At 44.3% G+C, this 22,592-nt stretch overlaps 1 protein-coding gene across 4 annotated transcripts in view; it reads left to right on the top strand.

Annotated features, from left to right (window-relative positions):
* Positions 1 to 22,170: 22,170 nt before the first annotated feature.
* The window catches only part of fbxl7 (F-box and leucine-rich repeat protein 7), a 143,665-nt gene continuing 143,243 nt past the window's right edge, over positions 22,171 to 22,592 (top strand). For all 4 annotated transcript variants that reach the window (XM_052016601.1, XM_052016602.1, XM_052016604.1 and 1 more), the window contains exon 1: positions 22,171 to 22,541. In XM_052016601.1, coding sequence (XP_051872561.1) covers positions 22,490 to 22,541 — 52 coding nt within the window. In that variant the 5' untranslated portion in view covers positions 22,171 to 22,489. The remainder of the gene's footprint in view (positions 22,542 to 22,592) is intronic.

Genomic DNA, 22,592 nt, shown 5'->3' with positions numbered 1-22,592 from the left:
TGACCTACTCCTCTGGTTCCCTTCCCCCTCGCAATCTAGTTTAAACCTTCCTGACCCACCCTAGCAAACCTGGCTGCAAGGATATTGGCCCCCCTGAAGTTCGGGTGTAACCCGTCCTCTCTGTACAGGTCCCACCTTCCCCAGAAGAGATCCCAATGATCCAAAAATCTAAAACCCTCCCTCCTGCACCAACTTCTCAGCCACGCATTTATTTGCCATCTTCACTATCGTGTAGACTGGCAGCAATCCTGACATCGCTACCCCCGAGGTCCTGTCCTTCAGCTTTCTGCCTAGCTCGCTAAATTCACTTTTCAGGACCTCATCCCTCTTCCTACCTATGTTGTTGGTACCAACATGAACCACGACTTCTGGCTGTTCTCCCTCCCGCTCTAGAATCCTGTGGACCCGATCAGTGACATCCCAGACCCTGGCACCTGGGAGGCAACAAACCATCCGGGATTCATGCTCACTGTCACAGAACCTCCTATCTGTTTCCCTGACTATTGAGTCCCCTATCACTACCACCTTCCTCTTCTCCTCCCTTCCCTTCCTAGCAGCAGGACTGGTCCCAGTGCCATAGACCTGGCTATTGCTGCTAGGCCCAGGCAGGTCATCCCCCTCAACAGTCTCCAAAGCGGAAAACGTGTTACTGAGGATACGTGTTATGTGTCCATGCTTCAGTTAAAGCCCTTTAGGGACATGGCCTGATGGCTGTGTCTGCTTCATCAACTCCATTCAGAAGAACAAAGAACATTAATATAAAAGCAGGAATAGGCCATTTGTCTCCTGATCCTGCTCTGCGCTTGCACCACTTTCCTGACTGATCCCATCCTTTAATTACCTTGGTATCTAAAAAAATACAATCCTGCAGCTGAGCTTCCACTGACCTTGGGAGTGAATTCCAAAAATTATTACCTTCTGTGAATGAAAATCCTCCTCATCTGTATTCTGTGTTGCTGACCCCTGCTGTGAGACTGAGACCCCTTTGTCCAGACACCATACTTGGAGGAAATGTCAATTCCACATCCAACCTGTCAGGTTCCTTCCATACGTTTCAGCGATATCACCTCTCATACTTCTCAATTCCAGTGATTATAGCCCTTATCATTACTTGTACGATGAACCTCCATGCTAGGAGTCAATTTGGTGACTCTCCGTCACAGATGCTGCTTTCTTTTGGCAGGGATATTGGATCTGTCCATGGTATTCCCAGAGTTGTCCATATAATTGAAGTGAGACGTTTCTTTAACACAAATGTATTTGCAATAAGGACCAAAATTCCATGTGCTTTCCCAATTGCTGGCTGCACCTGCGTGTTAACTTTCACTGATTCAGGTACAAGGACCCCAATTCCCTCTCAACACTTACACCTGTCATTCTCTCAGCATTTTTAGAGTACTCCACATTTTGTTTTTTTTAAATCTCAGATTTCTCCACATTGTTTGCCATCTGCCAGGTCCTTGCCCATTCACTTTGCCTGGTTATATCTCCCTGAAGCCCTTCTGCCTCATTCTCACCTCGCACACTGCTGTTCAGCTTAATATCATCACTAAACTTGGATCTGCCACACTTGGCCTCTCATCAGTGAAGCAGATTGTCAGTGGTTGGAGGAGCAGCACTGATCCCTATGGCACACCCGTGGTCACAGCCTCCCAACCCGAAAATGGTCTGGTACTCCTATCGCCTGCTCTCGGTTTACTAACCAGTATATTACCCCAGTACAATGCATCCTGTTTAATAATCCCCTGTGGTGTCAAAGAATCATAGAGTGGTTACTGAGCAGAAGCCATTTGGCCAGTGGTGTGTGTGCCATCTCTCAAGTCCCCAGAACATCAGTTAACTCCTCCTCATTGCATAATACTAGATCTCAAATAGACTTTGGTCTCATTGTTTTGTTGAGATAGTGATCCAAGCAAACCAAAGATCTGTTTGCAAAAGATCTGTCCTTTGTTTCTCTTAAACCAAAGATCTGTTACAGACTCAATGAATTTGTTCTCCACACAACAGCTGCTAAGATGGATTGCTTTTCCATACATGCTACAAATACATGTGGGCAATCTGTGGGTGGAGCCAGAGGGTATAGGATAGGTCTTAAATGAATATTTCTCATCTGCATTTACTAAGGAGAAGATGAAAAACATGATAATGCTGGAGGAACTCAGCTGGTCAGGCAGCATCTGTGGAGAAAAGCAGGCGGTCAATGTTTCGGGTCAGGACCCTTCTTCAGGACTGAAGATAGGAAAAGAGGAAGCCCAATATGTAGGAGGGAAAAGCAGAGCAGTGATAGATGGACAAAAGAGGGGAGGCGGGGGTGGGCACAAGGTGGTGATAGTAGATGCAGGTGAGAGAAAGTGATAGGCAGGTGAGGGGGAGGTGTGGAGAGCAGATCCACCGGGGGATGGGTCAAAGGTAAGGAGAGAAAGGAAAATAAAAGGGGTAGAAAAAAGAGAGATAGGCTAGGAAAGCGAAGAAAAGAAGAAGCATGGATGTGGGGGGGTTGTGTGGGGAAGGGATGTGGGGATTACTTAAAGTGGGGGAATTCAATGTTCATGCCATTAGGCTGCAAGGTTCCAAGACAGAAAATGAGGTGCTGTTCCTCCAGTTTGCGCTTAGAGTTCTCCTGGCAGTGGAGGAAGCCAAGGACTGACAGATCTGTGATAGTGTGGGAGGGAGAGTTGAAGTGACTGGCAATGGGGAGATGGAGATTGTGGTTGTGGACAGAGCGCAGGTGTTCTGCGAAATGGTCACCTAGTCTGTGTTTGGTCTCGCCAATGCAGAGGAGGCCACACTTGGAGCACCGAATGCAGTAGAGTATTAAGGGAGCTGCAGGTGAATCTCAGTCTCACCTGAAAGGACTGTTTGGGTCCCCAGATGGAGGTGATGGAGGTGGTGTAGGGGCAGGTGTTGCACCAATGGTGGGGGCAGTGGAAAGTTCCTGGGGTGGGAGCGGGATGGATGGGGGGGAGGAGTGAACCAGGGAGTCAAGGAGAGAAATCATTCCCTGCGAAAGGCAGAAAGGGGTGGGGACGGGAAGAATGCTTGGTAGTGTGGTCCCAATGGAGATGGCAGAAGTGGCGGAGAATGATCTGTTGGATCCGTAGGCTTCCCCTTTTCCTATCTTCAGTCCTGAAAAAGAGTCCAAACTGGAAACGTTGACCGCCTTCTTTTCTCTACGGATGCTGCCTGGCCTGCTGAGTTCCTCCAGCATCATAGTGTTTTTCATCTAGCTTCCAGCACCTGAAGACCTTTGTTTCTCTACTAAGGTGAAGGACTTTATTGTTGGATCATTCAAGGAGGGATATGGTGAAATTCGGGAACATCTAATCATTAAAAAGGAGGTATCAGATGTTATAGTGATTATAAAGGCGGGTAAATCCCCAGGGCCTGATGAGATGTATCCCAGGCTGCTGTGGGAGGCAAGAGAGGAGATTGCAGAGTCCCTGACAGAGATTTTTAAATTACAATTAGAATAAAAACAGATGCTGGAAATCTAAAATAAAAACAGAAAATGCTGGAAATACTCAGCAGGTCGGACCACGTCTGTGGGAAGAGAAGCAGTGTTAATATTTCAGGTTGAAGATTTTTATATTTTTGTTGCCCACAGATGACTGGAGTACAGCAAATGCCTGGCCTTCAGTTAAGAAGGGCAGTAGTTCTCTGCCAGATAATACAGGCCAGGGAATACAACATCAGTGGCAGGGAGGTTATTGGAAAAATTCTGAGGGATGAGATTAACCTACACTTAGAAAGACAGGGATTGATCAGGGATAGTCAGAATGGCTTTGCTTGTTTGGCAAAGTTGACTGAATTTTTCAAAGGGGCAACAGAATACATCGGGAAATTGGTCCAAATGGTTAGATCGCAAGGGATCTAGGGCAAGTTTGCAAATTATATCTAAAATTTGCTTTGTAATAGGATGCAGAGGGTGATGGTGGAGTGCTTTTTTGTGTGTGATTGAATATCTGTGACCAGTACAGTCACACAGGGATCAAGGGTTGAACTTTTGCAATTTGTGGTACATTTATGTATATGTCCAAGGTTCCCTGAAGATTCCAGCACAGATAGATAGTCATAGAGTCACAGAGCACAGAAATAGGCCTTTCAGCCCAACATGTCCATGCCAACCGAGATGCCTGTCTAAGCTAGTCCTATTTGCCCACGTTTGGCCCATATCCCTCTAAACCTTTCCTATCCATGTACCTGTCCAAGTGTCTTTTAATTGCTGTTAATGCACCTGCCTCAACCACTTTCTTTGGCTGCTCATTCCATATACTGACTACTCTCTGGGTGAAAAAGTTGCCCCTCAGGTTCCTATTAAATCTCTCCCCTCTCACCTTAAACCTATGCCCTCCATTTTTTGATTCCCCAACCCTAGGAAAAAGACTGCGCATTCACTCTATCTATGTGCCTCATGATTTTATACACCTCTATAAGGTCACCTCCAGTCTCCTACGCTCCGAAGAATAAAGTCCTATGATGGTGGTGAAGGGCCTATTGCCTGATTTATGCTATGGTTACATTACTATTACTGTTTGGGGACCAACAGATAACTCTATGTAAAGATATTATAAATTATGTTCGAAAATAAAATAAAACACTGCAGATGCTGGAAATCTGAAATAAAAACAGAAAATGCTGGAAACACTCAGAAAGTCAGGCAATGGAAACGTCATTGACCTGAAATTGGAACGTTTTTCCCAGGATTGAAATGTCTAATACTAGAGGGCATGCATTTAAGTTGGAAGGGGTAAGTTCAAGGGAGATGCGCAGGGCAAGTTTTTTATTTACATAGAGAGTGGTCGCTCCTGGAATGCACTGCCAGGGGTGGTGGTGGAGGCAGATACGATAGAGGCTTTTAAGAGGCTCTTAGATAATGTGCTGAGAATAGAGGGACATGGACATTGTGTAGGCAGAAGGGATTAGTTTAGTTAGGTGTTTAATTACTCATTTAATTAGTTTGGCACAACATCGTGGGCCAAAAAGACTGCTCCTGTGCTGTACTGTTCTATGTTCTATGAAACATTAACTTTGTTTCTCTTTCCACAGATGGTACCTGACTTGCTGAGTGTTTCCAGAATTTTCTGTTTTTATCCCAGCAAGGTTTCCTGTTTTTGTTGTCTCTTTGCTCCACCAAAGCTGATCCTATTTCTTGCTTTCCTGAGCTAAGATCCATTGTGTCTACTGCCTTTCTCTGTTCTTTAAGAACAGGGTGACCCTGCCACCTTCTCCACTTAGCCAAGCCTGGAATAGTTGGTTCCTATCCTTTGCAACCACGCCTACATAATGGCTATTAAATGTCCTTGTTTATTTCTATTTGTGACGTTAGCCTGCAATTAGGTAAACTTGGCACCACATTCCACCCTGCTTCGACTCTAATTGGAGGGCAACCCTCATGTTTGCATGCACTGTCCCTTCCAGGCTGGCTCTGACTACCTCTTTTGCTGCCCGGTACAACTTCTTTGTCCTTTCTCTCCAAGTTTCTGAATTTCTCCACATCAGAGCTCATCCTCCTGATACTTAGTAAAGCTTTATCTACAGCCTGGTTATCTGATTTGTTAAGGTATTGGACCATGACTGGTCATTCCCCTCCCACTCCACAGAGTCGCCCTTAACCCTATAACTGGACAGGTAATACAACCTTTAGGACTCACACTTGTGGCTCCAGAGAAAAATATCAATCTCTTAACCATGGTGCCTCTTGTGCCATAACAGTCCTTTTCACTTTGCCAACTTCAATGTACCATAGTGTTGTGGTCAGCTTGTTTATCACCCTTGCAGTCTCTGGTCTCCCTCACATAGGCTGTAGGATCCACACACCTGTTGGACAAGTGTGTGGATCCTGCAGCACTAACTGCTGAACCTACCTAACTCCCTCTGTCATCATCATACTTCCTGGCTGACTGGTTCTGCGGTACGTAATCTCCTGGAAGTATGTATTCAGGAAACGTTCCTCTCCTGATGCATCAGTGTCAGAATGAGACTCCAGCTCATCAACTCAGAGGTGGTCCCTCCAACCACAGACACTAACCATAGATGTTGTCACTATGGATCCCAATGATGTCCATTAACTTCCACATAGTACAGCTGCAACACATTCCCTGGCTGTCTGAAAATATGTATTAAATGTAATGAATTTCATTCTCTCACCTTCACCAAAGACTCACCAAGTCCCTTACTCACTGATGTCCACAATCTGCAGATACTGGACTGAAAAGTGAATAGTGCACATTCTGGTTAGCTGGGCCCGCAGATTTAGTGTTCAAAGTAATGGAGTCACAGAGGAGGGAAGCAGGCCCTTCGGCCCACCAAGTCCATGATGACCATCAAGTACCTTTTTCATTCTCCCCACACAATCCCAACAGCTCCCCCAGATTCTACCACTCACCTAGACAGTAGGGGCAATTTACAGTGGCTAGTTAACCAAAAAAATCTGAATGTCTCTGGGATGTGGGAGGGAACTAGAGCACCCAGGGGAAATCCACACAGTCACAGGGACAATGTGCAAACTCCACACAGACATCACCGGAGGACAGATTGAACCCAGGTCCTCAGAGCTGTGTGGCAATTGCTCTGCTACCTCCACTAGTAGGCAAATATGATAGAGGTATTTAAGAGGCTCTTAGATAGGAACATGAATGTGCAGGAAATGGAGGGACATGGACATTGTGTAGCCAGAAGGGATCAGTTTAGTCTAATTACTAGTTTAATTAGCTTGGCACAACATTGTGAGCCAAAGGACCTATTCCTGTGCTGTACTGTTCCATGTTCTATGTTCTAACAAATGACTTGCTGCAGGTTTCCCATTTTCTTGGGAAGAAAAGGTCATTTGTTTATATCACTGGAATTTAAAACCACATTTAAGAGAATTTAACCGTAAAATCAAATTAAATAATTAAAAAATGAAAATCAATGGAACTCCCTGTTCCAGGGTGTGGCTCCTGTAAAGAGGTCAGTAAGCAGGCACGGTATAACCAGTGCTTTGCCAGTCTTTGGGAGTGAAATACCTTTGGAGAGGGAACATTTGGAACTGGTCTCTGCAAAGTTCAATACTAAATGCTCCTTTGCTAGGTTCTATGTTGTGCTTTGTCAGAGCAATATCAAGTTTCCACAAATCGTTCTGTGTAGATCCAGTTACATGAACAAAGCTAAATAAAACACTGCTGTGCACCACTGTATCTACCGCAGAGAGAAAAACAATGTCAGTGGAAAATAAGGAATTTAGAGTTTATGAAAAGAGTGTGTCTGATCTTTTCCAAAAAGGAATGATGACTAACTATATCGTAATCCTGACTGAAGCATCAAACTACACAGCTGTGAATCATTTCATTGATGAACTAAGACAGGAAGAAATTACAGCCTAAAGATTCTTTCCCCTGAAATGCATGCACCAAAATGGTGCTGTTTGCCAGCCAGCCTGTGTCATGGTCCTGTTTGAGCAAAATAGAATCAGGGAGTTATGCAGCAAAAAAACAGGCGCTTCGGTCCATCACGTCCATGCCGACCATCAAGTACCCATCAACATTAATCCTATTTATCAGCACTTGGTCTGTAGCCCACGATGGTGAATAAAGTGCTTGTCCAGGTGCTTCTTAAATGTTGTGGGTCTAATTGCCTTCTCCACCTCTTCAAACTTCAAACACCCTCTGGGTGAAAAAAATTCTTCCTTAGATCCCCTCTAAACATTTAGTCCTCACCTTAAACCAATACTGTCTGGTCCTAGATACCTAATGGGTAACAGGAGACAGACAGTGATGGTGGAGCATTGCTTCTGCAATTGAAAGCCAGTGGCCAACAGTGTACAAAAGGGATCAGTGCTGGGATCCTTACTGCTTGCTGTTTCAGCAACTTAGTTGTTAATGTAGGAGGCATGATTAGTAAGGAGCAGATGGCATGAAATTTGGTGGTGGTGTTGTTAATGAGGATGAGAGGTTACAAAATCATATTGATTATTTAGTAAGTTGGGCAGGACATTGGAATTTAATCCTGATTAGTGTGAGGTGATGCAATTTGGGAGGTCAAATAAGGTTACAACATACACTATGGTTGGTGGGACTGGAGGGATGACTGAGGAACAGAGGGACCCTAGTGTACAAATCCTAAGATCCCTAAAAGCGGCAGCACAGGTAGATAGAACATCGAACATAGAATAGTGAACAGTACAGCACAGGAACATGCCCTTTGGCCCACCATGTCTGTGCGCACTATTTCCAGGTGTTGCCTCACCAACACCCCATACAGCTCTCATAAAACTTTCTTGTTCTTAAACTCTAACCCACTTGCAATAAAGGCCAACTACTTAGAACACAGAATGATAAAACACATGAACAGGCCCTTTGGCGCACCATGTCTATGCTGACTATCATGCTAATCCAAACTATTCCCATCTTCCTGAACATGATCTATGTCCCTCCATTCTCTGTCTGTTCATATGCCTGTCTAAAAGTTACTGCGTCCACCACCTGCCCAGGCAGCCTGTTTCAGGCACCTACCACTCTCTGTGGAAAAACATTTCCTTTGAATATCTCCTTGAAACTTTCCCCCTCTTACATTAACCTCTCGTATTTAACATTTCAACCCTGGGAAAAAGACTCTGACTATCTACCCTATCTATGCCTCTCGTAATTTTATGAACTTCTATCAGGTTTCCTTCAACCTCAAATGATCCAGAGAAAATAACCCAAGTCTGTCCAACATCTCCTTATAGCTCATGCTCTCTAATTTAGGCAACAATCTGGTGAACCTTTTCTGCACCCTCCCCAAACCTTCCACTTCAGTGGTAGGGAAATTATTAGAGAAGGTCACATTTGGAATATTGTGTTCAGTTTTGGTCAACCTGCTGTTGGAAAGATGGCATTTATCTGGAAAGAGTCCAGAAAGGATTTACAAAGATGTTTCCAGGACTTGAGGGACTGAGTTATAGAGAGGGGTTGAACAGGTTGGGACTTCTTTCATTGGTGTATAGGAGACTGAGGGATGATCTTACAGAGGTGTATAAAATCATGATGGGCATAGATAGGGTGAATGCTCACAGTCTTTTTCCCAGGGTTGTAGAATCAAGAACTAGAGGGCATAGATTTAAAGTGAGAGGGAAGAGGTTTAATAGGAACTTGAAGGGCAACTTTTTCATCCAGAGGGTATTGGTATTGGTATTGGGTGGTCAGTATATGGAATAAGCTGCCAGAGGAAGTGGTTGAGGCAGGTACATTAACAACATTTAAAAGGCACTTGGACACGTACATGGATAGGAATGGTTTAGAGGGTTATGGGCTAAATGCTGGCAAATGGGACTAGTTTAGATGGGCATCTTGGTTGTCATGGACTGGTAGGGCCAAAGGGCCTCTGGATATCATGTCAAAGGGCCCATGACATCCTTCCTGTAATGTGGTGACCAGAACTGCACACAATGCTTCAAATGCGGCCTAACCAAAGCTTTATACAGCTGCAACATGACTTGCCAACTTTTATATTCAATGCCCAACCGATGAAGGCAAGTATGCTGTTAACCTTCTTTACCACTCTATCTACTTATGTTGACATTTTCAGGGAGCTATGGACTTGCACCCCAAGATCCCTTTGTATATTAATGCTCCTAAGGGTCCTGCCATTAACTGTATACTTTCCTCTTACGTTTGACTTCCAAAAGTGCAACAACTCTCACTTGTCCGGATTAAACTCCATCTGCTATTTCTCTGCCCATATTTCCAACTTATCCATATCCTACAGTATCCATTGACAAATTTCCTCACTATCCACAGCTCTGCCAATTTTTGTGTCATCTGCATACTTACTAATCAGCCCACCTACATTTTCATCCAAATCATTTATTATATTTATGTGTGTGTGCGTGCGTGCGTGTGTGTGTCTCTCTCTCTTTCTCTCTCTCTCTCTCTTTGTGTGTGTGTATATATATATATATATGTCCATGTCCCAGGATTGATCTTTGTGGAATATCACTGGTACAGACCTCCAATCAAAATAACTCCCATCCACTACAACCCTCTGTCTTCTATAGCCAAGCCAATTTTGAATCCAATCTACCAAGTCACTGTGGATCATATGTGCCTTAAACTTCTGGAGTAGCCCACCATCAGTGACCTTGTCAAATGCTTTATTAAAGTCCATGTGGATAACATCCACTGCCCTACCCTCATCAATTATCTTTGTCACCTTCTCAAAAAGCTCAATAAAGCACCAAAGGCATGACTTAGAACACAGAACATTACAGTACAGTACAGGCCCTTCGGCCCACAATCTTGTGCCCACATTTTATCCTGCTCTAAGATCTATCTAACCCTTCCCTCTCACATAGTCCTCCATTTTTCTATCATTCATGTGGTCTTCATTAGTCAGGGTATTGAGTTCAAGAGCCACGAGGTAATGTTGCAGCTCTATAAAACACTGGACATTAAGAGTCTCTTAAATGTCCCTAATGTATCTGCCTCCACAACCTCTGCCTGTTGTGGGAAAAGGTTTTTTCGGGTCCCAAAGGCAGAGGTATCCAGACACAGTCTTTGGATTTTAAAGAGAATTTATTAACAAAGACAAACGCGGGAACAGAATGACAGGAACAGATGCACACTCGCACGCACGCACTCGGGTAATCGCGAAACGTGAGGGGAGTCGCAACGGGGGTGAAGTGAGCACACACACACACACACACACACACACACACACACACACACACACACACACACACACACACAGTAAGCTTGTTACAAATGGTCAGGGAAAAACGCAATACGGTGCCTGAACCCCTCCCTGCCTTTGGGACAAGCAACAGCTCTATGCTACTGGGAATCTACTTAAAAACGCCACTAAACCCCTGTGGATGCGCACATTCTTACCAGTGGTCCCTTGACGTGGTTTCAACCCCGGCAGCAATCAGCAGAGGAAGGGCCACACACATGTGGCATCCTTTATTGCAGAGGTTTTCAACCTCTGGTCAGGGGTCCGCGGCGGGTTGCCAGGGGGTCCGCGAGCAAGCCAAGAAAAAAATGGAAAAGCGACCTGTTACAAAGACGTAGCTTACTTGCTTGTTCCACTTTTCCACTATTCAGAAAATCAGCCATATCTATTCTATCTGTTATAGGTGACAATCTTAGAGACTTAGATGGTGTTCCCTTCTGGTAAGCTGCCACTTAATATTCGATTTGTGTAGTCAGAGTAGTCAGTAGTGTTCACTACTCACTACTATTCCGTTGTGCACTGTAGTGTTAGCGAGACTGAGTGATGTTGTTGGTGTGCCTTAATAATATTGCTTACTTACTGTGCATTTACGCCACAGTGACGTCACTGTTAAATGAAAAGTGCGCAAGTGTGTAAATTTTAGATTAGTTTTGATAATTTTGTTTATCAGTAATAGTAATTAAACCATCCAGCATGTATTGCTGAGTATGGAGAAATTTCTGAAGAGGAAAGCTGACCAGAAACCGGAAGATTCTGATGAAGAAGGGGATAAGGGTGACCGAAAGAGAAAACAACGCAAGTACGATCCAGAATACATTTCATATGGCTTCATCGCAGTGAGGACAGATGCGGACCAAACTCTCTGTGTTGTGTATTTGCAAACACTGTCGAACGATGCAATGAAACCAGAGAAACTGAAGTGCCATTTAAACTGTGCATCCAGATATTGCCAGTAAGCCGAAGGAATATTTTGAGCGGCAAAAGGAGCTGTACCTCAAGCAGAGAGGCAAACTGACAGCCTGTGCCATGTAAATGAGAAGGCTCTTCGCGCATCGTATTTGGTAGCATTACGAATAGCACGTTCCAGAAAGCCTCACACAATTGGAGAAGAGCTTATACTGCCTGCAGCAGTAGATATGTGCGAAGTTGTACTGGGAAAAGAATCCAGTCAGAAACTGAAAGCTATTCCACTGTCTGATAACACAGTAAGCAGAAGAACTGGCGATATGGCGGAAGATATACAGAGCCAGCTGATAGCATGTCTTCAGCAAGACAGATTTGCGATTCATCTCAATGAAAGTACTGATGTTGCCAGTGCTGCGCAGTTGTTGGTTTATGTTCGATATTGCTGGTAAGGACAGGCTTTGGAAGACTTTTTGTTTTGCAAGGCAGTCCCAGGGCGTACAACCAGTGAAGAACTTTTCTGTGTGCTTGACACTTCTTTTGTACAATTGGCATTGGCGTGGACACAGTGTATTGGAGTATGCACGGATGGTGCTGCCTCAATGAAGGGATGGAAGTTGGGTCTAGTCGCATGAGTGAAAGAAGTAGCTCCACATGTAGCAGCAACCTACTGCATGATTCACCATGAGGCTTTGGCTGCAAAGGATATGGATGAAAATCTTGCGGATGCGTTTTCAATGTGCATGAAAATCATTAACTTTATCAAAGCCAGGCCACTCAATCATCGTTTGTTTGAAAACATATGCCGTGAAATGGAAGCTGAGCATAAACATTTGTTGCTACATACAGAAGTCAGATGGCTGTCACGAGGCCGCATTGTGCAGGGTGTATATGAATTGTGAGATGAACTGCTCATTTTTCTGAATGAGCATAACGGATCATTGGCACAGTTCTTGACAGATGAGACGTGGGTTGCCAGATTAGCTTATCTTGCAGATATCTTCAACATTTTGAACAGCTTAAATCTATCATTGCAAGGACTTGGCTCAAATGTTCTAAAAACGCATGACAAAATCAATGCCTTCCAGAAAAAACTCCGTATCTGGAAGGGAAGATGCGAACAAGGCGTCTATGATATGCTTCCGTTGCTGGCTGACTTTCTTACAGTGAACGAGACTAAGACAGAGGCCATTGCGAGCACCGTTTTGAACCATATTCAACAGCTGTCACATTATTTCCATGAGTATTTCGGCGATGATGACATGAGCACGTTTGATTTGGATTCGAAATCCATTTGAATGCATGCTTACTGATTTAACTGGACATGAACAAGAAGAATTGGCTGAACTGTCATCTGACAGGACTTTGCACTTGCAGTTCAACCGAATGTCACTGTTGTCGTTCTGAATAGTATGTTCCCAGGAGTATCCACTGCTGTCCGGCAAAGCCGTCAATGTTCTGTTACCATTTGCAACCACTTACTTGTGTGAAATAGCATTTTCTGCAGTCACTGCCATGAAAACCAAATACAGATCAAGACTGAATATTGAGGATGACATACACGTATGTTTGTTGCACTTACCACCACGTTTGGACAAACTCTGCAGTGCAAAACAGGCACAACCTTCACATTGAACTGAACACTGAAAGACACCGCTGGTAATTATCGGTGATTGAAATAGTCACTTTTTCAATAGGGCCTATGTGCAGTAATTTAAGTGTTGTATGCATGAATTATCAATTGTTTGATTTTGTGGACTTTGGGGGTCCGCCATTTAACAAGGACACATTCTGGGGGCCCGCAGCATGAAAAAGGTTGAAAACCACTGCTTTATTGTGCTGGAGAGCTGGGTGGAGCTAGCTCAGGTAATTTAAGAAGTCCAATGGGTCATGGCCAGGTATGAGAAGTGTGCACAGGGACCAATGGTCAGAGAGTGCTGCTAATGGCTGGGTGGGGCTAGACCCCGATTGACAGTGGTGTCACTTTCGACCAGTACTCAGTGGTGTCACATGACAGCCATGACCTTTCACATTACACTGCCAGCAGTGCGTTCCATGCACCCACCACTCTCTGTGTAAAAAACTTACCTCTGACATCCCCCATATCTTCCTCCAATCTACTTAAAATTATGCTCCCTCGTGTTAGCCATTTTTGCCCTGGGAAAAAGTCTCCAACTGTCCACTCGATCTATGCCTTTTATCATCTTGTACACCTCTATCAAGTCACTTCTCATCCTCCTTCATTCCAATGGGAAAAGCCCTGGGTCACTCAACCTATCCTCATAAGACATGCTCTCCATTCCAGGCAGCATCCTGGTAAATCTGCTCTGCACCCTCGCTAAAGCTTCCACATCCTTCCTATAGGCACCCTGAGATGACCAGAACTGAACACAATACTAACCAGAGTTTTATAGAGCTGCAACATTACCTCGCGGCTCTTGAACTCAATACCCTGACTAATGAAGGCCAACCCACCATATGCCTTCTTAACAACCCTATCAATCTGTGTAGCAACCTTGAGGGATCTATGAACATGGACCCCAAGATCCCTCTGTTCCTCCACACTGCTACGAGTCCTGCCATTAACCTTGTATTTTGCCTTCAAATTCGATCTTCCAAAGTGTATCACTTCACATTTTACTGTGTTGAACTCCATCTGCCACTCCCCAGCCCAGCTCTGCATCCTTTCAATGTCCTGTTGTAACCTATAGCAACCTTCTGCACTATCCACAACACCACCAGCCTTTGTGTCATCAGTGAACTTACTAACCCACCCTTCCACATCCTCATCCAAGTCATTTATAAAAATCACAAAGAGCAGGGGTCCCAGAACAGATCCCAGCAGAATACCACTGGTCACCGACCTCCAGGCAGAATACACTCCACCTACCCCCACCCTCTGTTTTCTATGGGTGAGCAATTCTAAATCCACACAGCCAGATTTCTATGGATCCCATGCCTCCTAACTTTCTGAATGAGCCTTCCATGAGGAACCTTATCAAATGCCTTACTAAAATCCACGTACACCACATCCACTGATCTACCTTCATCAATGTGCTTTGTCACATCCTCAAAGAATTCAATCAGGCCTGTGAGGCACAACCTGCCCCTCACAAAGCCATGCTGACTGTCCCTAATCAGCCTATGCTTCTCCAAATGCCCATATATCCTGTCTCTAAGAATCTTCTCCAGTAATTTGTCCACCACTGAAGTAAGACTGTAATTCCCAGGCTTATCCCTACTCCCTTTCTTAAACAAAGGAACAACATTTGCCACCCTCCAATCATCTGGAACTACTCCTGTGGCCAGTTAGGACACAAAGATCCTTGCACAAGGGTCCTTACATTTCTCCCTACACTAAGCCCATTCTTTTCCAAATGTGAGTAAATCCTATCCCTAAGAATATCCTCCAATAATTTCCCGACCACTGATGGAAGACTCAACAGCCTATAATTTGCTGGGATTTTCCCTATTGCCCTTCTTAAATAGAGGAACAATACTGGCTTATCTCCAGTCCTCTGGGGCCTCACCTGTGGCTAAGGAAGATACAAACATCTCTATCAAGGTCCCAGTAATCTCCTCTCTTGCCTCTTTCAATAACATGGGATAGATCTCTTCATGCCCTTGGGACTTATCCACAATGTTCTTCAATAGACCCAACACCTCCTCCTTCTTGATATCAGCATGACCTAGAATATCAGCATACCCCTCCCTGATCTCACAGATCTCAAGGTCTCCCACATCCTTCTCCATGGCAAACCCCGATGCAGAGTACTCATTTAATGCCTTGTTCACTCACTCTGGCACCAAGCATAAATTCCCTCATTTGTTCTTGAGAATAAACCAGCAAACTGTATACCATAATAATTATGCAGCATGAGAATTATATCACCCACTTTACAATTCTGTTGATCATATAGCACAATGTATAACCCTGAGAACTACACAGCAGAGCATATAGCCTCACAAATTGTACAGTGAACAACCCAAGGAACAGCATCGCAGTATAGAGCCTGCAAATTAAATAGCAGAATGTACAAACTTAAGAATTACAGTATATAGAATAGCATATAAACATGAGACTTATATAGCACAGTGTGTGTAAACCAGAAAATGATATAGCACATCTAATGCAGAGAATTCTATATCACATTTACTCCTGAGTATATAACACAGCGTGTGACCCTGAGAATGATATATCACAGCATATAAATTTAAGAATTATGTACCACAGCCTACAACCCTGAGAATGATATTCCATATTGCTTATGGCTGAGAATTATATGGTGCAGAAAATAACTTTTAGAAATATCTAGCAGTGAATATAATACTGAGAATTATATAGCAGTACATAACCTAGAAAACTAAGCTTATAAGCATGAAAATTATGTTGCATGGTGTATAACCTTCAGAGAAATATAGCACAGTATCGAAAGAGGCTGCAGAGGGTTGTAGGTTCAGCCAGCTCCATCATGGGCACAACCCTCCTCACCATCAAGGACATCTAGAAGAGGCGGTGCCTCAAGAAGGCAGCATCCATCACTGACCCTCACCATCTGGGACATGCCCTCTTCTCATTACTACCATCGGGGAGAAGGTACAGGATCCTAAAGACCCACAACTCAACGACTTAGGAAAAGCTTCTTCCCCTCCACCACCAGACTTCTGAACGGTCCATGAACCATTGAACACTATTTTGTTATTCCTTTTTTTGCACTAATTATTTGTTTTGTAACTTAGAGTAATTTTTATCTTGCACTTAACTGCTGCTGCAAAACAACAACTTTTATGACATATGTCAGTGATAATAAATCTGATTCTGAGCATGTAACCCTAGGAATTTTCAAGCATGGCATATAACTCTGAATTATATAACACAATGAATAAAGTCTCCAACCCTAAGAACTGTATTACACTGCACATGTGGATGAGAATTCTAGAGAATGGCATTTTGCCAAATTATATAGCACAGCACATAACCATGAGAGTTATATAGCACAGTGAATTATATGGTAAAGCGTATAAGCCTGAGAATTATATACCTTTAACCCTGAGAACTCTATTGCACAGCATATATGGCTGAGAATTATACAGAACCACATGTAGCCCTGAGAAATATAGAGTAGACAATATATGGCTAGCACGGCATAACACACACCCCTGCGAATCGTACAGCAGTCCTTAAACCATGAAAACAGTACAACTCAGCTGATAATGTTAAGAATTATGTAGCATAGCACATAATGCTGAGAATTGTATTGCACAATGTATAACCATGAGAACTTAGAGCATGGTCTCTAACACTGAAATCTACACCACAACGCATAACCTTCAGAAATATGTAACAGAATATAATCTAGAAAATGATTATGAACAAGACAGAGAATAATATATCACAGTATATAACCCTGAGATTATAGAATAGGGCATATAGTCCTGAGAAGAGTACAGTGCAGTGTTGAGAAATGTGTGTATTCCATAGTTATTACAGCACATTGTATAACCATGAGAATTATAACCCTGGAAATTATGAGGGGTATCGATAGAGTAGACAGCAATAAATTTTTCCCATAGCAGAAGTATCTTTTACCAGAAAGCATAGGTTTAAGGTAAGGAGTAAGAGTTTAGAGGGGATATATGGAAGAATTTTTCATCCAGAAGGTAGTTGGAGTTTGGAATGCTCTGCCTGAGAGGGTGCTTGAGGCAGAGGTTTTCACATTTAGGTTGTATCTATATGAGACCTTGAAGGCTAGAAAATGGGATTAGTATGGATGAGGTGAGTTGAAGGGAATGTTTCTGCGCTGTGTTACTCTGTGATATTATGACAATCCCCTCATTCCAGGAATTAACCTGGTGATCTCGTTTAGACTGCCTCCCATTCTACTATGTCCTTTCCTAGCTTAGGAGACCAAAAGTGTGTGCACTACTCCAGATGTGGCCTCAATAACATCCTCCAACACTTAGATCATTTAAGAAGCATTTAGACAAGCAGTTTCATCACCAAGGCACCGAAGGTCAGGGGCCAAATGTTGGTGTTTGGGAATAGTACACATAATGGTCGGCATGGACATCATGGGGCTGAAGGGTTTGTTTCTTGATTACTGACTCTAGCATTTTGCCAGCAATAGATGTTAAAACTAACTGGCTAATTGAATCCCTTCTTGAACTAGGAAGTCACATTGGCTGTTTTCTGATCCACTGGTACCGTCCTGGAATTCAGTGAGTTGTGAAAACATACAAGCAATAGGTTCATTCTCTCTGCAGCCCCTTCCTGTAAACCCTTTGGGTGCAGGTCATCAGGTCCTGGTGACTTATCTGTCTTTGGTTCCATGAGTTTTTCGAATCCATCATTCCTGGTGGCTGGGATTTTTACAGGTTCTTCCATGCGAACAGAAATGAGCTCATCTATTTTCTGTGGGATATTTGCAGTGTCCTCCACAGTGAAGACTGATGCAAAAAATCAGTTTAATGTATCTGCCATTTCCTTGTTTCCTTGTTTCCTTGTATTAATTCCCCAGCCTCATTCTTCAGAGGTTATACTCTCACATTAGACAATCCCTCCTTTTTCCCTTCTTCATAGAAACTCTCACTGTTTGTTTTGATATCACATGCAAGCGTCTTCTTTTCCTATTGTTCAATATTTACACCTAGACTGATTCCATATCACAATCCACTATCCCTATACCATGACTCAGCACCACTCTGGTAAGTTTCTTGATTAATACTACCACACCTTTTTTACCTTTTGACCTATTTTTTTGGAATACTGTTTTACCCGGAATACTGAGTATCCTGGTCACCCTATAAACCCATCTCTGTATTAGTGCATACTCATATATTGCTATTTGTGCCAACAACTCATTTATCTTTTTGCAAATACTCAGGCATTTAAATAAAGAATCTTCTGTTTTGAGCTTTTTATACAGGCGACCTCCAGGTTACAGTCTGTATTATGATTTTCCGTAACGTGAAGCTGTGTCATCTGTGGACATGTCAAGAAATGTGAGTTAAGAAAACATACAGTTTGTGTTTATTTATTTACTTTTTTGTCATATAAATTCCATGAGACTGAATTTTATTCCCAAAACGTCGACTGTTTATTTCTGTCCAAAGATGCTGCCTGACTGCTGAGTTCCTCCAGCATTTTGTGTGTGTTGCTTCATATTCCAGCATATGCAGAATCTCTTATGTCTCAAATTTCTAGGTAGTGATTTGTGAATTCTCTAAGGGTGTATTTCCATTACCCAAATGGCCATAACACAGGGGTTGCCTACAATGAGGAGGTGTAGAGGAGTGAGATAGATTGGCTGGTTCAGTGGTGTTGCAACAACAACCTCGCACTCAACGTCAGTAAGACCAAGGAACTGATTGTGGACTTCAGGAAGGGCAAGTCAGGAGAACATACACCAGTCCTCATTGAGGGGTCAGTAGTGGAAAGGGTGAGCAGCTTCAAGTTCCTGGGCATTAACATCTCAGAGGATCTATTCTGGGCCCAACACATTGATGCAGTCATGAAGAAGGCACGCCCATAGTTCCACTTCGTTAGGAGATTTGGTATGTCATCAAAGACTCTTATAAATTTCTATAGATGTATGGTGGAGAGCATCCTGACTGGTTGCATCATAGCCTGGTATGGACCCTCCAATGTACCTGCAAGAGGCTGCAGAGGGTTATAGATTCAGCTAGATCCATCACAGACACAACCCTCCCAACCATCTTCAAGAGGAGGTGCCTCAAGAAGGTGGCATCCATCATTAAGGACCCTCATTATCTGGGACATGCCCTCTTTTCTCTAGGAGGTCTCGGAGGTGACCAGGAAGATTGATGAGGGTACTGCAGTGGATGTGGTCTACATGAATTTTAGTAAGGCATTTGACAAGGTTCCCCATGGTAGGCTTCTTCAGAAGGTCAGAGGCCAAGGGATCCAGGGAGGCTTGGCCGTGTGGATTCAGAATTGGCTTGCCTGTAGAAAGCAGAGGGTTGTGGTGGAGGGAATGCATTCGGATTGGAGGGCTGTGACTTGTGGTGTCCCACAGGGATCGGTTCTGGGACCTCTACTTTTTGTGATATTTATTAATGACTTAAATGCGGGGGTGGAAGGCTGGGTTAGCAAGTTTGCAGATGACACAAAGATTGGTGGTGTTGTGGATAGTGTGGAGGGCTGTCAAAGCTTGCAGAAGGATATTGATAGGATGCAGAGCTGGGCTGACAAGTGGCAGATGGAGTTCAATCCAGAGAAGTGTGAGGTGGTACACTTTGGAAGGACAAACTCCAAGGCAGAGCACAAGGTAAATGGCAGGATTCTGGGCAGTGTGGAGGAGCAGAGGGATCTGGTGGTTCATATCCACAGATCACTGAAAGTCACCTCACAGGTAGATAGGGTAGTTAAGAAAGCTTATGGGATGTTAGCTTTCATAAATTGGGGGATCAAGTTTAAGAGCCGCGAAGTGATGATGCAGTTTTACAAAACTCTGGTTAGACCACACTTAGAGTACTGTGTCCAGTTCTGGTTGCCTCATTATAGGAAGGATGTGAGGCATGGAAAGGGTGCAGAGGAGATTTACCAGGACGCTGCCTGGATTACAGAGTATGGATTATGAGGAGAGACTAAAGGAGCTAGGGCTGTTCTCATTGGAGAGGAGGAGGATGAGGGGAGACATGATAGAGGTATAAAAGATATAGATAGAGTGGACAGCCAGCACCTCTTTCCCAGGGCACCAATGCTCAATACAAGAGGGCATGGCTTTAAGGTAATGGGTGTGAAGTTCAATGGAGATGTCAGAGGGAGGTTTTTTCACCCAGAGAGTGGTTGGTGCATGGAATGCGCTGCCTGGGGTGGTGGTGGAGGCTGATACATTGGACAAGTTCAAGAGATTGTTAGATAAGCATATGTTGGAATTTAAAATAGAGAGATATGTGGGAGGAAGGGGTTAGATAGTCTTAGGTGTGGTTTGAAGGGCGGCACAACATGGTGGGCCGAAGGGCCTGTATTGTGCTGTATTGTTGTAAGGTTCTACGGTTCTTTTCGTTACTACCATCAGGGAGGAGGTACAGGAGCCTGAAGACCCAAGCTCAACGATTCAGGAACAGCTCCACCATCAGACTTCTGATGATCCATGAACCCATGAACACTACCTCATTATTCCTTTTATCATACTATTTATTTATTTTTGTAATTTATAGATTTTTATATCTTTGCACTGTACTGTTGCTGCAAAACAACAAATTTCACGTCATATGTCAGTGATAATGAATCTGATTCTGATTCTAGTTCCTACCTACAGCAGATTCAAATACTGTTGTAGTTTTTAAAAAAGTATTTTCTGCCCCTTCCTGTCATACTTTGATTGTCATTCTCTCCTTCACTAACCTATATTATGCTTGGGTGCTCTGGTTTTCTCTTGCATCTCAAAGATGTGCAGTTTGCAAGGTTAAGTGGCCAGTCCAATTGTCCCTATCGTGTTGGTGAGTAATAGAATCTAGGCTAGTTGAGGAAATGTGGGAAGAAAATGCCATTATTGTGGGATTATTGTAAATTGATGCTTAATTGTTAGCATTTTCACATTGAACTAAAGGACCAACTGCTGTACTGTACCATTCTATTACCCTAATTGTAGAGCACAGCATATAATCCTGTGAATTATATACCAAGTTTATAACCGTGGGAATTATATTATGTGAGCGTATAACACAGCAGCTATCCCTAGGAATAACCCTGAGAATTATAAAGTGCATTGTTTAACCCTGTGGATTATATAGGACAGTGTTTAACCCTGAGAATTATAGCCTTGCATTCCAGTATAATATTTAATTTTAGTTCTTCGTTGCTACTTCTGTTTCCTTGGTCTAGATGAATGTAGCATAAATATCTTGACTATCCACTTCATTGTTACATACCAGCAGCACCAGTAATGTTGGTATCCGACCAAATGGTTGGAACCTAGTTGTAGCTGACTACAAGATCTGGAGAATCAGTGGTAGGAAATGATGAGGCTGGCAGGGGGAGGGGGCATGTTCCCATGGGAAGGTGATTGATTGATTGTAGGGCAGACACAGAGAGCAGGAATAAAAGATACATGCCGGTGTCTCCATCATTATCAACTTGTTGTAGATGGAGAAAAATGTGCTGATGCAGCAAAGGCAGGTGGAAGTTGGGCTGCAAGGAAGATTCAGGGAATTTGCAAGTAATGTGGACTGATTTGAGTGGGCAAGGAGATGGCTAATGCAGTATAATTTGAGAATTTTTTTGGGGGGGGGGGTCAGAGGATAAAACTGAGTCAAGGCTTTTTTTAAACCCAGGTCGACGGGGGTGGGAGGAGTCAGAGGGTAAATGGGCCAAGGGGGTTTAAATCCAGACGGGGGGGGGGGGGGGGGGGGTGTGGTTGGAGGGTAAACCGGACCAAGATGGATAAACATGGTCAAAGGGAAAATCCGAACCGAGGGGGTCCATCTGGGGTGATAGGGACGAGGTTTCTCTAAGGGTCAATGGGCAGACGCTGGGAACGAGGGGGTCGGGGAGGGCGGTGGTCCGAGCCGTGCCTCCAGGTGTGGGGGAGGGAGAGGCGGTGGTGTCGGGTTCAGACGGACTGTCCCGAGGTAAGGGTCGGGTCCGGACCGAACCGACTGTCCCGGGAGGTGGCGTGTCGGATCGGGTCGAGCCCGGCCGGGGAGGTGCCCGCCCATACTCCCTCCTCGGGCCGGCCCGTGGGTGCCTTTAAGGTGCGGGCGGGCGAGAGAGAGAGAGAAAGAGAGAGAGAGAGAGAGGGGGTCGGTGGGCGGTGCTGAAGGTCCCGGCTGACGGGCCGGCCCTGCTGAGGAGCGAGAGCAGGCCGCGGCGGGCGGGGATCGGCCCGGGAAGCGGGGCCCGGAGTCCGGCGGCGGTGGGCGGTGCCGCGGGGGCATGAAGAGTGCAGGATGGGAAGCGAACAGCGGCAAGGAGTGCGGCAGCGACGGTGAGTTGGTGGGGGAAGGAGCGGGGCGGTCGGGCCGGAGGCCGGGTGGGC

Source organism: Pristis pectinata, chromosome 5 (assembly GCF_009764475.1).
Source record: "Pristis pectinata isolate sPriPec2 chromosome 5, sPriPec2.1.pri, whole genome shotgun sequence".
Classification (NCBI taxonomy): domain Eukaryota; kingdom Metazoa; phylum Chordata; class Chondrichthyes; order Rhinopristiformes; family Pristidae; genus Pristis; species Pristis pectinata.
Note: the sequence above shows the minus strand (reverse complement) of the source record. Positions and strands in the feature narration are given on the sequence as shown.